Here is a 15687-nt window from a genome sequence, read left to right as displayed (position 1 = left end):
GATCTTTGTGAGTTTGAGGCCAGCCTGGTCTACAGAGCTAGTGCCAGGACACCCAGGTTATTACGAAGAGAAACCCTGTCTTGAAAAACAAAACACAACAAACAACAAACAGAAAAGAAAAGCCGTCTATCAAAATTCCAAAAGATAGTATCGTGGAAGGGAAATCATAATGCTAATCATAAACTTGGGTAAAGCTTAGCATCCAAAAAATGTATAAAATCACTGGCCAACCAAATATAAAAAGATCTTTTAGTTTGGTCTAAAAACCAAAAAAAGATACACATAAGCCACCTACATTAAGTGCAGGTATCAGAAGCTGGCCTTCATTTACAGCTAGTGGAAACTTTAATGAAGGCCCTCTAGCATGTAGAACTTGTTAGTTCCTCCAGGGCATAGTCCAGCCACTGGACTTCTAGAGAGAACTGAAAACATCCACACAGAAAAGTCTCATCCTTGAATCCCCTCCCTTATCCACAAGGACATGGTTTTCCTTGGATTGTGTGGTACATACACCTTTTAACCTATATATACACCTGAGCTAAGAGTTAGGAATCAAGCACAGTAAGAAACATGTGTAACAGTGTGCTGTAATAAATGCTGTTTAAAACTAAGAAACTGTTAATGTTTACATTTTATATTTGGTTCTTTTTGGATCTTATTTGACTGGGTAACTGAAATCCTAGAAGGCAAGACGGGGTAAGGGAGAATTATTATGTGAATGTTTAGAGTTACAACCCTAAGGAAAAATCCCAAACTCTAACCTTTAAATGGACAGTAAACATACTCACAAAACAGCATTATTCTAAAGTAAATATATGAAAAATGTTCAAAACATGATGCCAAGTAATAAACATCCATAGTCTAGGTGATCCACAAAGCATATAACGGACATGGGGAACTGTGCAAATAATTTTTAATTCTACCTACTAAAGATGATACCCAGTTTTCTTTACACTTCTGTTTGCATGGTGTCATGCTGTGCATAATTTTCTATCATTTCTTCACTATATTTCGAGCATGTACGTCTATGTGATGAATGGTCCCAATATTCTGTCATTAGGCACTTGGATATTCCCACTCTGTAGCTAAATATTTTAAATAAATTTGTTTGGACTTCTAGGTATTTCATTGAGGAGAATATAAGAGGTAGGAATTATTTTGTGGCGTTTAATACATACCCATTTTTTGCTGTCAACCTGAGATAAGTAAACAAAAGTTTACTTTGTTTGTGTAATAGTTTTATTACCCTTTACCAACGGGTGGGAATACACATTACAGAAGCAGCAGCAACTTTAATTACAAGCAAAAGTTGTTTGTATCTCCAAATGATATGTTTTGGTATCAGCAAAAAATTTAACCATATATATTAGCTTTCAAATAGTTATGCTGAATATTTAAGTTCATTAAAGATATGGCTTTACAGGTGATATGTTTTAAACCAAACAATGCAGCAAAACACAATTTTTTAAAAAGTATACAACAACCAAAGAATAATTTTTATTAAGCTTGCCAAATTTCTTGCTTTGGTGTTTCCTAGTTCTACTCAGTACACACTATGTATTTTATCTGAGTCATTCCCAGCTCAAACCACAGGAGTCACATTAGCTAATCCAGACTCTGCTTTTAAGATTGTGAGGTGATAGTCCTATGACTGGGTATGGCAGCACACGGCTGTAAAAACCAGTTATGGGGGCAGCTAAGGAAGAGTTACAAATTGGTGTCCAGCTTGGGCAAGGCTCTGCCTCAAAAAAAAAAAAAAAAAAAAAAAGGCAGGGGCTTGTGGGATATAACTCAGTAGTGGAACACTTGGTTAGCATGAGAGGCCGTATGCTCGTCCTTATACTGCCCCCACCACCAAAGTTAGATGAACTCAGCAGCACCCATGTAAGACATCTGGAAACACCACTGCTGCTTATGATGGTAACACTGCTTTAATAACTGAGTAGTCACATTAGAAATTGACTAGATACAGAAGAATTGCTGGCTCTTGTCCCTAATGGAATGGGACAGAAGATATTTCAGCTTAGTTTTTGTTTTTTTTGCTGCACGGCATCTACTTACATAGGAAACTTTATTCTCTATTTTAAAATTCAGAACAAGGTGGTGATTTGATACAATGACTTAAATAAAAGTAGCACCAGAAGGACCAGGTACCAATAGCAACATATTTCACCCATTCAGGGATTTTATTATATAAAATTATTGCACTTCTAATGTAGAAAGGAAATAACAGTAATTACTAAATTCAATAATTTTTACTAGGTGGTGAAATTTGAAATAATTTCAAAATAATTCTGAGGTTTCCTCTAAAGGTACTGCCTAAGAGGATGCAGTCTATCTCTTTAGTTTAGAAGGCAGGAACAGAGGGCTGAATTCCATTTCTAAGCAACATCTGCATTATAAGAGAGGCTGTTTTACACGGTGGTACGAATTTGGTCCACTTCAAATACATTGTTGTTATAAAAATAAACAAGATTTTATAAAAAATAACATTGCATTCCTTGTTCAAATTGCACAGTACAAATAAGCTATCTAAATTAATACTGTTATTAATAATTAGAATTACATGTGGTAGGTATGTGTTTAGTCTGAAGCAACTGAATATGTAGTTCTGCTTTCATAATGTATGAAAACTAAAATTTAAGTCACATCTAGAAATACATAAAATATTTTTAAACTTTATAATAAAGAATTTACAAAGTAATTTTTAGTAGCTGATAATACAGGATCCCACAGTCTATTTACATAAAAGCCCATTTTTATTCAATTTACAAAAGCAATAAATAAGAAACTCCATTAATTTGCACAAAACCTGTTCCCCTCATGATCAGTGGGATGACTACTACTTTACAGCTGGGCCAACAAACCTGTCTTCCTCTATGATGACTGCTCATTTTGGAAAGAAGAAAGTCTTGTCTTTATTCCAAGAGTGAGTATAGTCATGCAGAATCCAGCGTAAACCTTACAGATTATAATACACACCTTAAAAATATGGACAGTGCCTTTGAGTATATTTACATGAATATTCACAAAAAGATACAGTTCTTTGATACAAAATTTAGTGGTGTCAGCATAATTGATAAGAACCCCTCCCCCTCTGCCCACACTGATCTAGAAGGAATTAAGCTTGCTAAAACAGGCACATTAAGTCACAGGTAACTGGCTTCCATCAACCCAGGACTGCTGGTGAACAACGTACCAAAGTCACAAGGTGTCTGTCCACTGAGCCTTCCTTACAAGCGCAGGATTCGAAGGACCAAGTAAGGGTCCGGCTGACTCCACACCACACGGAAGCAGACAGTTGCTCAGGCAGCTGACGAGCTGCAGCAAGCGCCTTAGCACTCATTTAAAGAAAGGTAACCCACCCACAGGACAAACCAGTCAGACATGCTGAACCAGAAAGTACATAAGCCATAGGAGTGAAAAAATAAGCTCACTTGGGGCAGAGTAATCCCTACACTAACGATCCGTTATGAATAATTCCTACAACTACAAACTGTGAAGAAAATCAAATATCATATGTGCATGTGCATCTATATACTGCTCATTACTTTCTACTGCAGCTTAAAAAGAGGCTTTGATACCACACTTCTTTTTTTAAATGGAGTCGAAGAGATTTAGAGGAAGAATTCATTAAATTATAACACTTTATGAAAGAGTTCCGCCCCAAGCTCTTTTACCTGTTACGTCACTCAGCAGGTCACAAGGTGCTCTGGTGCACGCTGCTGTGACTAATACTGCCTGCTCGTTGTCAGGACACAGAACAGTCATAAGCCCCATCCTGAAATGGCTCCTCTTCATCTGCTTGTGTTGTGTCCTCTTCTTTCCGGCTGACCATGCTGTTGTTACTCCCGGTCTCACTCTGAGTGATGCTCCCATGGCTAGAAGAGCCCCTGCTCTCCTCTGCCCGGGGGCTGGTCTGTTCAGGACTCTTACCCACTGTTATTGGCTGGAAGGTGTCAGGCTGGACCAACTCTTCCGTTATCTCACTGAGCTTCTGTAGTTGTGGCTTAATGATGTTTAAAAATGGCTTATATCCAGGGCTGAGTAAAGGGGAAAAATCAGCTGTCATCTGCTGTAATTCAACACTTGAGAGAGGGGCTCGGGAGATACTGTTAGTCAATAAAGGGTCTGCTGTGCAGGCGTGTGGCCTTGAGCTCAATCCCTAGGACCCACATAAGAAGCCAGTGTGTGGTGCTGACAAGGCACAGAGAGGATTTCTGGAGGCATGCAGGACAGGCAGTCAGCCTAGCCAAACCCGTGAGCCCCAGGTCCCAGTGAGAGACCCTGTCTTAACAACCAGGTGAACAGCTCCTGTGGAACGGCACCAGAAGCCGACTTTGGTCTTTTGAACATGTGCACAAGTACGAATGCAAAGTACCCACATGCACAACTTGATTATTGTACAATAAGAAACAAGGAGCAATACCCTAAGGGATCATTGGAAAGTATCTCACTTAAATACATTTGGCAATTAAAGAAAACTGGATCTAAGGGAGGTAAAGAGCTTTAAATCCATACATGACTGCTGACAAAGACAGACCTCTCAACTCCCACCCACTACTTCTAATTTGTAAATGCTAGTAATTGTCATGGAGTCTTGAAATTGACATAGACTACATAACCTGTCGTTCACATAGACTTAACTACCAACCTAAGTCCCAGCCTCATGATCACTTGCATGGCATAAATCTTAGGCCAGCATTACGCCCTCACATTATAAAGTAACCCACACTATAAGCTATTCCAGGGCCCATTCACTGACTGGTTAAAGGAAAACTACTTTAAAACATAAAAATGAAAGCATGTTTTAGTTCCACAAATTTAAAAATGTCCAAAATGAGTGAATTTTGCTTTTTTGGGAAAGGCGTCATAGATAGCTCAGGAGGACCTTAGCTGCTGTTGCCTGCTTCTGCCAAGGGCTGGGGTTTAAGGGATGTGCTAGCATGCCTTATAGTTAGGATGTGAAAAGGCCGTCATTCACCAAAGGATACCATGCTTATGGAAGCCAGCACTCACTCACCAGTCTGTAGAGGCCCATCGGTCTACGGCGTGCAGCCCTGCTTTTATGTTCTGTAACATCTCTCCATCTATCTCTGAAGACTGAGCAATCCCAAGAATCTGACTGACCACGGAGGATTCTCTGAGAATCAGGCCGATGACAACACACCAGTCCAGACATCCTGCCTCCATGAAAATGTGCAGCAGATAACTAGACATAAAGAGCAACACAGTGATCTGTATGAACCACGGCTGCTGATGGGCCAAAGGGCAGCATATACTCAGGAGGGACGCTTCCCATCTGCACAAAGACACCTACTGCTCTGGCTGTGTTTTCAAACTCGGGGACACTCACCGCAGCTGAACTTGAGATTTGTGGGGCCCTTTGCTTGCCAACTCCATGGAGATGTGCTCCAGCTCAGACTGAGTCAAGCTGAGTGTGGAGAAGTTTTCGTCCACCATTGTCCAGTCTCCATCCACCATGGAGCTGCTTTCAGTCAAGTCTGTAGCTGAGCCAATGCTGCATTCATCCCCTGATGGAGAAGTGCAGAAGTTACGAGAAAGCTTCTCATTGCACAGATAAGCAGTTTCCCCTTCATTATAAATATTAATTATTTTTAAGACACTAGCTTCTTTTTAAGATTTCAAAGTAAAAAATTCACTCTACTGCTAAAATATCCATTACATGAATAACAGATTTTAAGAGCCAGCAGACCATTAAAAAAATGATGTGCCTTAAAATGGGAAAAATTCTAATTTTACAATTAAAAGTAACAGCAGTTAGGAGCCTTCCACGTGACAGAAGCTTCACCCAGCAGTGATGATGAAATGACAGCCCAATACTAGGTAAAGGCCTGGCCAATAAGAAAGCTGGAAGAAAGATATTCATCTGGGCTTGTAATGCAAATCTGTAGTCTCAACTACTTGTGGCTAGACCAGGAGGACCTCAAGTTCCAGGGCAGGCTGGGAAATGGAGGGCGTGCTTGCTTAGCATTCAGGAAGGCCTGGGTTCAAGCCCCAGTATTGGCTCCCCATCCTCCAGCAAAACAAAAACAGTAACAACCCTAACCCCAAATCCAGCCCAACTACTGTCAGAGACTTAGTGTTTTATAGCCCAAGAGCAACACAAATGGCTTTAAAACCTCTTTCATTTGTAGTTTAACCATAACAGCAGAATTAGTATACTGTTCTTATAAATGGTCACATAAATATTCCAGGCTTTGAAAGCGAAGAGGTAAAATGAAGGGTATTATATATAACATAGAATTCTTTCATAAACTTTATTAATGAAATAAAAACTAGTGATAGAAACATGATAAGAAATAAGATATGACAAAAGTCTACTTACTCTAAAATTAGAATTCCTTATAACATTTTAATGTTAGCTGGATTTCAAAGATAGTATTTCCTTATCAAAATTGATTGCAAAGGGCCAGCAAACAGCTCAGAGAGTAAAGGCGCTGCTGCCAAGCCTGACAGACAACCACAGTTTGATCTTGGAAACTCACAAAAAGATGGGAGGTGAGCCCTAATCACACTAAGTTGTCCTCTGACTTTCACATGTGTATTCTTCCGCACACATCACAGACACAGAGACATAGTAAATAAACATTTTAAAACTTGATTGCAAAGATTTACTTAGTGTTTACCTGTATTTCAAATATCTAAAATAAATAAAATAAATATGACTGGGCTTTACCAGTCAAAGCCAATCTGTCCTTATTTACCTATGGAGGCAGATATTTAATGGCTAATTATTGAGGAAAGAGTGATGCTGTACCTTAGAAATGCTATGGGACATAATCATTTCCCAAAACAAAAGTCAAGAAGAGCTACAACTTGTTCCTTTACTAGGTATATACCTCTATTAGATAATGGTGAGAGGAAAGCATCTTGCATTTGTGGTCCAGGAGATGAGGCTATGTCTGCGTCACGATGGGTGGGACCAATGCTGCTGAGCCAGCTCTGACTGCGTTGGATGGTAGAGATGCCGGCATCCATCTCAGGGGTAAGAAAAGGGTCAGCTGACTGAGACTTCAACAGCTGCTCTCCCACTGCAGGGTAAGTCCAGAGGTAAACCAGGTGGTTCATGGTGCTCTTGCTGCTATTCTCAGCACTATCTGCTCAAAGCCAACTGTCACTCTACACTGTTTCTTTTATCCAAAACTAGGGATGTGAAATTCCAGAAGAGACTCTCAGAGCCTCCCCTAGTCTCTTACTGTAACCAGGCCACACTATTCTCTTGATCTGAGTGACTTGCTTTGACTCTTAAGATGACCTAAAATTCCCAAACACCATAATAAAAAGGTTTTGTTTAAACAACTGGAAATCTTTATTAAAATATCTGAATTTTTTTCTCAGTTTGACTGTCTTCCCTGAGTTTAGTGTCAAGTGTCAAGTGATTATTATCACCCTGGGTGAATTCTGTCAGGTAAGTCATAGCGCAGCTTACTTAAGGCGCCTGACTAACTCATTCTAAATTCTTGGCCACTAAGGGAAATGTGGGAGCTTCTACACTCAGTTCTCAACCTGTCTATAATTTCATAATAATTAGATTTCTAAGGTAAACTTAGGGCCCAAAAGACTTAATAGTCTCTACTTCATTTATACCTTTGACCAAATGGGAGATACTCTAACTGATGTACAAAAAGTTGGTTTTCATCTGCTTAAATTTGTAATGAAAAGAGTTCCTTGAATGTCAACCAGTGATAACATGTCTAAATATCTAAATAAATAATTTTTGTAAAAACGTCTGAAGTCCACATTACCTGCTCGACATTTCCCATTTTTGAAAGGGGAACTAATGGAAGAGGCTGGGATAATGGGAAGAGGCCACAGGAAATCCTTGTGCAGTCTCTTCAGGGCTACTACAAAGTTGTCCACACGGGCGGCTCGAGTGCGTTCTTTGCAAAGCCAACTGATGAGTTCAAAGCCTAGCTGGGCTGCAAAGCAGCCCAGGTCCTTCAGGCGCACGTCTTCTAGGAGACGCCGAGCGTGTCGCCACAGCATCATGTCGATGTACATGTTCTCTGCACAGTCACTGTCTTTGCTCCACCTGCAGGAACAAGAAGCCAGAGAGTGACCGCAGTGAAGTGACCTCAGCGAAGTGACCACAGGGAGAGCTCTACCTTCAGGCAGCATGGATGAAGCTGAAAAGGAGGCAAGACATTTGTTATCTAATTGTGTTTGAATCGGAAGAAAAGGCGTCAGGGCTTTTCCTTATCACAATCTATTACACCTGCGGGACCTAACTCCAACCACACCCCTTTAACTCTTGAAACAGGGTCTCTCTATGTAGTCCTGGAGTTCACTATATAGACCAGGCTAGCCTCAAACTCAGATACCCTTCTGCCTCTGCCTCCCAGGTGCTGGGATTAAAGGAATACACCACCATGCCAGGCACACAGGTAATCTCTTAAGACCAATTTGTAGAATTGAATATGGACTACATAAGAATCAGTAGGAGACAAAAGAAGCCAGAGAGGAAGAAGTGGTGTGTACCTGAAGTGGGGAGAAGGAAGAACAAACAAATGCATTTGTGACACCAATGAAAGAGAACAAGATGAAATCCTCTCTACTTGCACTTTATAGATATATGAAAACAAACTTTATAAAATCAATGACGAGTACATATAGTCTATCACTCTAATCGATATGAGCAAACGTGTAACCAGTAGGAACCGAGTAGCGGCTCTAAGTGAGAAGCAGGCCACCATGGAACAGGAGAGCCTGGCATCAGAAGCAGAACTTCTCAGATCTGGTCTCACTCCACCTTCCATCAGCTGTGTGAACAAAATCAGTATTTTTCTGAGCCTGTTTTCTCACTTCCACAATGAGAAATGACACTACAGAGTTGTCAGGATTAAGACATAAAAATGCAAATTCTCCACAGAGTGGGTAGCACACAGTGAGCTCTTAGTAGGGTATTGACCACTATTTAACTTTAGACTGTGGCTGGAAATTGTTGATACTTCTCCTATGGCTGTATTTTATTGGTGATTTTTGTCTGTGTGTTTGTGTATTTGTATTGAGGGAAGAGTGTTAATGACTGTGACAGGAGAAAAAAGTAAAATACAATAAAACATGTTAACTCTTGGTATGCTATATATTGCAGTAAAAATACAAATACATAAAAACAACAAACAAACAGGAAACAAACAAAACCAAACCAAAATAACCCAAAACACTTAGGGAAGAGAAAATACAAGGGCCAAGAACAGGTAACAGCAGAGGCAATACAGGAGTCTCCTCGCAAACCAGAGGCAATTCCAATGGTCTGTCGAGACCACTGAGTTTGCATGCCACACGCCAGAGACAATTTCCATTTATGACAGAAGTAGTCTTTGGTCTTCAAAATGTACCTTCCCTTCAGCTCCCCCATTATCTAAGGTTTTATTTGAGTCCCTGGTTGTACTGGCTGGTTTTGTGTGTCAACTTGACACAAGCTGGAGTTATCACAGAGAAAGGAGCCTCACTTGAGGACATGCCTCCATGAGACCCAGCTGTAAGGCATTTTCTCAACTAGTGATCAAGGGTGGGAAAGGCCCAGCCCATGGTGGGTGGTGCCATCCCTGGGCTGGTGGTCTTGGGTTCTATAAGAAAGCAAACTGAGCAAGCCAGGGGAAGCAAGCCAGTAAAGTAAGTAACATCCCTCCATGGCCTCTGTATCAGCTCCTGCTTCCTGACCTGCTTCAGTTCCAGTCCTGACTTCCTTTGATGGTGAACAGAAATGTGGAAGTGTAAGCTGAATAAACCCTTTCCTCCCCAACCTGCTTCTTGGTCATGATGTTTGTGCAGGAACAGAAACCCTAAGACACCTGTCACCGGAAGTAATTTACATTAATTACATTTAGAACAAGTGTACCCAAATCTACTTTAGTACAAGGATATAAAAACTACAGAGAACAGAAGTGAACTTAACAAGAAAGAAAAAGAAAAAAGAAACACAGAAGTCTTCTCTAAGCCTTTGACAAATGAAAAAAGATTTTGCAACTGAATTAAGTATTTTAAGACTCGCTTTATAGGGGTTGGGGATTTAGCTCAGTGGTAGAGCGCTTGCCTAGGAAGCGCAAGTCCCTGGGTTCGGTCCCCAGCTCCAAAAAAAGAAAAAGGAAAAAGAAAGAAAAAAAAAAAAAGACTCGCTTTATAAATGCCTTGAAATGTATGTAACAAATGCTCTGAAAACGGTAATTGCTCTTCATTCTTTTACCTTTTCCCAGAAGGACCAGTTGGCATACTTAGAGTTTTCTGTAAGCCGAATTTACCAGGAGGAACATTTTCAGCTGACTGGGATAAACTGATGCTGCGATTCCTGAAGAACTCAAAGCCACCACTTGAACTGGGCTCCTGTGGTTACACAGCAGACAGTAGTTTTAGTCACAGATGCTCTGGTGGGGTATGCCCTAGAGAAGCTGTATAATTTTGTACTAACCTGAGATGTCGGTGTGGATGGAGGGGTCTCAGATTCTCCAGAACCAATGGCTTTAAGAAATCTAATCATGTGTCGACACAGGTCCCATTTGCCCTGTTCCAGTGCTGTGTTGAACAGAAGGGTGGCATGCTGCCTACTTACTGCGGGGACTTCCATATTCTATAAAAACAACCAAACCAGATAGCATTCCATTTATATGATATAATCTTGGATGACAGAGCAATCCTTCTCTTGACACTTCTCTCAGTCTGAGGAATAAGCTGGCTGGGCAATTTAATAATAAAATTAAAAGGAGCATTTAAAAGTTCCAGATGTGCAAAAGTGAAACAGCTGCTCTGTTTGTATAGTTCACACTACAATTCACTGCACTCCGCTTCACGTTAGCTAACAATACACACGGACATTATTATTATTGCTGTTTTCTCTCTTTGACTATAAAGTTACACCATTCCCATTACAGGATAAGGAAACAGAGTTATCTAAATTGTTGAAGATCAATAGAAAAGCAAGATAAATCTAGGTTTTCCCTATGCCAAAAAAATTAGGTCTGTCTCCTCTAGCACTCTCTGCAAGTCTGACTGAAGTTGTTGCTTCAGCCAGGACCAAGCCACACAGTTGCACACGGAGCATCCCCAGCTCCTTTACAACCTAGCACACCTTGCTTGCTTTTGTGGAGAGCTCCTGATAGGCTGAGCATAGCCCCAGCTGGAGGAAAATACCGCTCCACAGCCAGCGAGAGCTCCCAGGGCCTGAGGGCAGCAGACACTCTGCTGCGCTGACTTTGACTGCTTGTGACGACAATGTTTTCTCCCACTATGAGCCAAGTGAGTCCCACCCTGAGACCCACTTCCCTTGCTTAGACATCTCCTCTGCTCTCAGTTACTTGTCATGGAGCAAATGCATTGACAGGAGATCTGCTTCAGTCTGAGATTTCAACTGGGCTTTTTGTATAAATGAAAACTATTGTGTGGTATTATGAAAGAACTTTTGGGTAGCCTTTCAGATTTGCAATAGTACCAAACTTTTGAGCCCCTTTATCAAATAATGAAACAAGTTTCCCAAGGTCTTATTAGAATCCGTTCAGGAATCTTACACTGTATGGAAACAGACCTATTATTGTAGGTAACTCAGACCCTTCTATAATGCCCAGAGTACCATTCTTCTCACTGTTAATGTTTCTCACATTTCATTAGTCTGGTGTAGTATTTCTAATGGAACATACACATCATATATAATATATATGAGAACATTTCAGCTGCTGGGATGGCTCAAGAGTTAAGTTCTTGCTACGCAGACCAGATGGCCTGGATTTAGAATCCATGTAAAACCTCTGTAGTCTCCATAGTAAGATGGGGGTGGAGACAGGAGAACCCGCAGAAGCATGAAACCCAGCTCTCCTGACTTTGGCAGTCGGGAAAAGCTGGAGAGACACTGTCTCAAAGGCCGAAGGCAAGAGTCAACACCTGAGAGTCCTCTGCCTTCCACAGGCTAAGGGCTGTGCTTATGTGAACTTATGTACACATACATCCCTATACCATCAATCTTATTTAAAATTATATTCTGAAATCATTAATCTGTTTTAGGCCCTTTTAGGGACAAAAAACTAAAATATTTAGGAATGTCACTTTTAAAAAGGAAATCTCTGGTCACTTGGCAAGCCTGAGTTTTTCAGAATGAAAGACATACACGATAAGCTATGATCATTCCAAAATGGTCTAATCCATAAACCTGATCGTAAGGACCCACCTTCTCCGTCCTACAGTTAAGACCACGAATTCTTACCCCTTCGCAGGGACAATCGTTACCTGTAGGATAATAAGGTAAGAGGCAGCTGTGTCCAAGTCCTGAGCCATCAAACATTCCTCGAATAAGTCCTTGGGGTTCCCAACAGCTGCAAAAAGGTAATTCCACAGCGCATACTCAGTCTTCCGGGCGCAGTGCACGACTGTCTGAAGGAAGAGGGGGAACTCGGAGATAAACTTCGCCACGGTAGGAAGCAGCGGGTCGGGAATGGGCTCCCGTGAGCTAGCTTCCTCTTCCAGCACTTCATGGAGCATGAGCTCCAACACATGAGGGAAGTAAGCTAACGCAGCGCACGACTGAGCCAGAAGGAGGGCTTGCTCGCCAAGGTTCCTGACCAGGAGCTGGCGGAGGATATGGTGGAGGTAGATCTGAGAGGTTCTCTCCACAACGCAGAAGGGAAAGAGCACCTCCAGCTGCTCCCTAGCACTGTTCCGTGTGTACAGAGAATCATAGAGCAGAGTGTCATTGACAGCACCAAGGACCAACGCATCTTCAAACAGAACGGCGAGGGGGTAAATGTTGATGTGGAAAGGCAGCATGATCCGCTGGGACAAGAAGGAGTGGGGCTTTCGGTGATCCCTGGGGAAGAGAGGGAGCCAAACCTTCATCCCCGCACCACCACAGCTCAGCCAGAGGGCCTCCAGAAGGTGACGCTTTTGTTTGTTTGCTCGACAGGTAGTCCAGACATTTTCCACTGACTGAGCTAGTACAACGGGAGGGCAGAACGGCAGCTGAGGGAGACACAAGAATACAGGGATTTGGGTTCTCCTGTTAAATATGGAAGTTTTAAGTACATAGGTACTGGCTTCACAGATGTTCAAAATAAATGTCTTTTTTATTTAAAGGGACATTTATTTAGAATTAGAGAGAATAGTAATCTTTCAAAGTATATGCACTGAAATCTAAAATAAAAAAACCCAAAACCCCTATGATTACTAACCTCTATGTTTTTTTTCAATAAATAAATGAAATTTACAAAACTGTACCTAAGCAGTCTAAATCACAACATACCACTTTCCCCTTAAATTCCTCTGTTCATAAGCCGTGACCTGGTAATCACGCCTCAGGGCCTGAAGTGCCTTACAGCGTTACTCACGAGTTTCCTTTGGCTAGGGTTACTGTCCTTCTCCCGGATCTGAGGGCCTGACCGGTCCCTCTGCATCATGATGAGCTGTCCTGCAAGGTTCAGCATTATGCTCTCTGCATCCCGAGCCTGAAATTCCCGAAAGAAACTCATCAATACTAATTTATAGGCATGTTCTTGGCATTCCTCACCACCTGGTAAACTTATAGGTTAACAACCAACAGCATTTACTGGGGTTGCACTAAATATAGCCATCTTGCTAGGCTCTATGGGAAAACAAGTGTCCTGATAAGACAAAGTACCACACACACACACACACACACACACACACACACACACACACAGACACACAGACACAGACACACACACACACACACACACACACACACACACACACACACACAGGAGTTGACCTCAGTGATCCAGGTGCTGTCACTAGAGAAGGCTTAAAAGGATGAGACACCAGGAAGGCTTGGAAGTCAGAAGTAGTAGGAAAAGGTTGTACTTTAACCTAGGCATGAAATGTAAGCAAATACATGTAGCTATGACGGAGTGGCCCGGCTGGGAACCGTGAGAATCATCTGCCAGCTGGGCAGCAGCAGACCTTTGGGGAGAAAACTGTGACACAGAAACCATCTTGCACATCTCTCAAAGGACAGAATCATTTAGAAAAAATCCATTTAGTCAGGATAAATTACTGTATTTTATTATGGAGATCTTACACATCAGATGACAGATTTAAGAGCCTGTGATTATCATTGTTAACCCACCACCCACTTGAACAAGGACATAGCAGGAGTTTGAGAAACACCGCTATCAGGTAAGTAATGGAGTTTCATCTGTAAAGGGGAAGAGTATGTTGACTTAAAAAAAGCAAACAGAACTTACTGCCTACCTAGGCATGACAAAACAGAAAAAGCATGTTTGAATCAAAGAGGGCTTCATGGTACTGGAGAAACAGGATCTGTTGCTGGAGTGGTGCCTCAGTGGTTAAGGGCATTTACTGCTTTTGCAGGGGACCTGAGTTCTGTTCCTAGCTGACTTCTAATTCATCTCCAAGAGATCCAATTCCCTCTCTCTATTTCCCTCCTATTACATTTCAACTGTTTCACCGGTCCTTCACTAAGGGAAATACCTCTGTGTGAAGCCCTCTTAAACTGCTGCACTCCTTACTAACGATGCTACTGATCACCACGGGATCCAGCTTACACCAAAATTTTTCCTCTCTAAATCTGCCAAGGTAGACGTTATGCTATCTATTCTCTGATATCTAATCCAATCCTAAAATTTGTAGGCATTTTCCTTGAACTACAATGTTAATGAAACAATAATTTTTTATTTTTCTCTCAGTTCATACTTAATGTTAATATTACAATGGTGCTTTTTAATAGCTGATTTTAATGAGTGTACAAACAGGCTCAATGGCTTGTTCATGTAGCATAGCAGTATGGTGGTTCCACTTCTGTATTTGAACTTTGGTCCCCGATTGGGTGCGCTGCTGGGTAAAGATTAGGAGATTTGGTCTTTAGATGAGGTGTGTCACTGGGGTGGGAGGTGTGTCACTGGGATGGGAGGTGTGTCACTGGGGTGGGAGGTGTGTCACTGGGGTGGCTTTTAAGATTTCAAATGGACTGCTTATCACCCTGTACAAAGCTTAAGTCCAAGTGGATCAAGGACCTCCACATCAAACCAGATACACTCAAACTAATAGAAGAAAAACTAGGGAAGCATCTGGAACACATGGGCACTGGAAAAAATTTCCTGAACAAAACACCAATGGCTTATGCTCTAAGATCAAGAATCGACAAATGGGATCTCATGAAATTGCACAGCTTCTATAAGGCAAAGGACACTGTGGTTAGGACAAAACGGCAACCAACAGATTGGGAAAAGATCTTTACCAATCCTACAACAGATAGAGGCCTTATATCCAAAATATACAAAGAACTCAAGAAGTTAGACTGCAGGGAGACAAATAACCCTATTAAAAAATGGGGTTCAGAGCTAAACAAAGAATTCACAGCTGAGGAATGCCGAATGGCTGAGAAACACCTAAAGAAATGTTCAACATCTTTAGTCATAAGGGAAATGCAAATCAAAACAACCTTGAGATTTCACCTCACACCAGTGAGAATGGCTAAGATCAAAAACTCAGGTGACAGCAGATGCTGGAGAGGATGTGGAGAAAGAGGAACACTCCTCCATTGTTGGTGGGATTGCAGACTGGTACAACCATTCTGGAAATCAGTCTGGAGGTTCCTCAGAAAATTGGACATTGAACTGTCTGAGGATCCAGCTATACCTCTCTTGGGCATATACCCAAAAGATGCCCCAACATATCAAAAAGTCACGTGCTCCACTATGTTCA

General features: G+C 41.5%; 1 protein-coding gene across 5 annotated transcripts in view; it reads right to left on the bottom strand.

The window, feature by feature from the left end:
• Positions 1-1221: 1221 nt before the first annotated feature.
• Ric1 (RIC1 partner of RAB6A GEF complex) overlaps positions 1222-15687 on the bottom strand; it is a 99331-nt gene continuing 84865 nt past the window's right edge. For 3 of the 5 annotated variants that reach the window (NM_001427735.2, XM_087563976.1, XM_087563985.1), the window contains 9 exon segments: positions 1222-4043; positions 5024-5212; positions 5357-5534; positions 6864-7055; positions 7770-8056; positions 10211-10347; positions 10433-10591; positions 12238-12966; positions 13332-13448. In NM_001427735.2, coding sequence (NP_001414664.1) covers positions 3752-4043; positions 5024-5212; positions 5357-5534; positions 6864-7055; positions 7770-8056; positions 10211-10347; positions 10433-10591; positions 12238-12966; positions 13332-13448 — 2280 coding nt within the window. In that variant the 3' untranslated portion in view covers positions 1222-3751. 5 annotated transcript variants of the gene reach the window in all.

Source organism: Rattus norvegicus, chromosome 1 (genome assembly GCF_021556685.1).
Source record: "Rattus norvegicus strain SHRSP/BbbUtx chromosome 1, alternate assembly SHRSP_T2T, whole genome shotgun sequence".
In the NCBI taxonomy this organism is placed as follows: Eukaryota; Metazoa; Chordata; class Mammalia; order Rodentia; family Muridae; genus Rattus; species Rattus norvegicus.
Note: the sequence above shows the minus strand (reverse complement) of the source record. Positions and strands in the feature narration are given on the sequence as shown.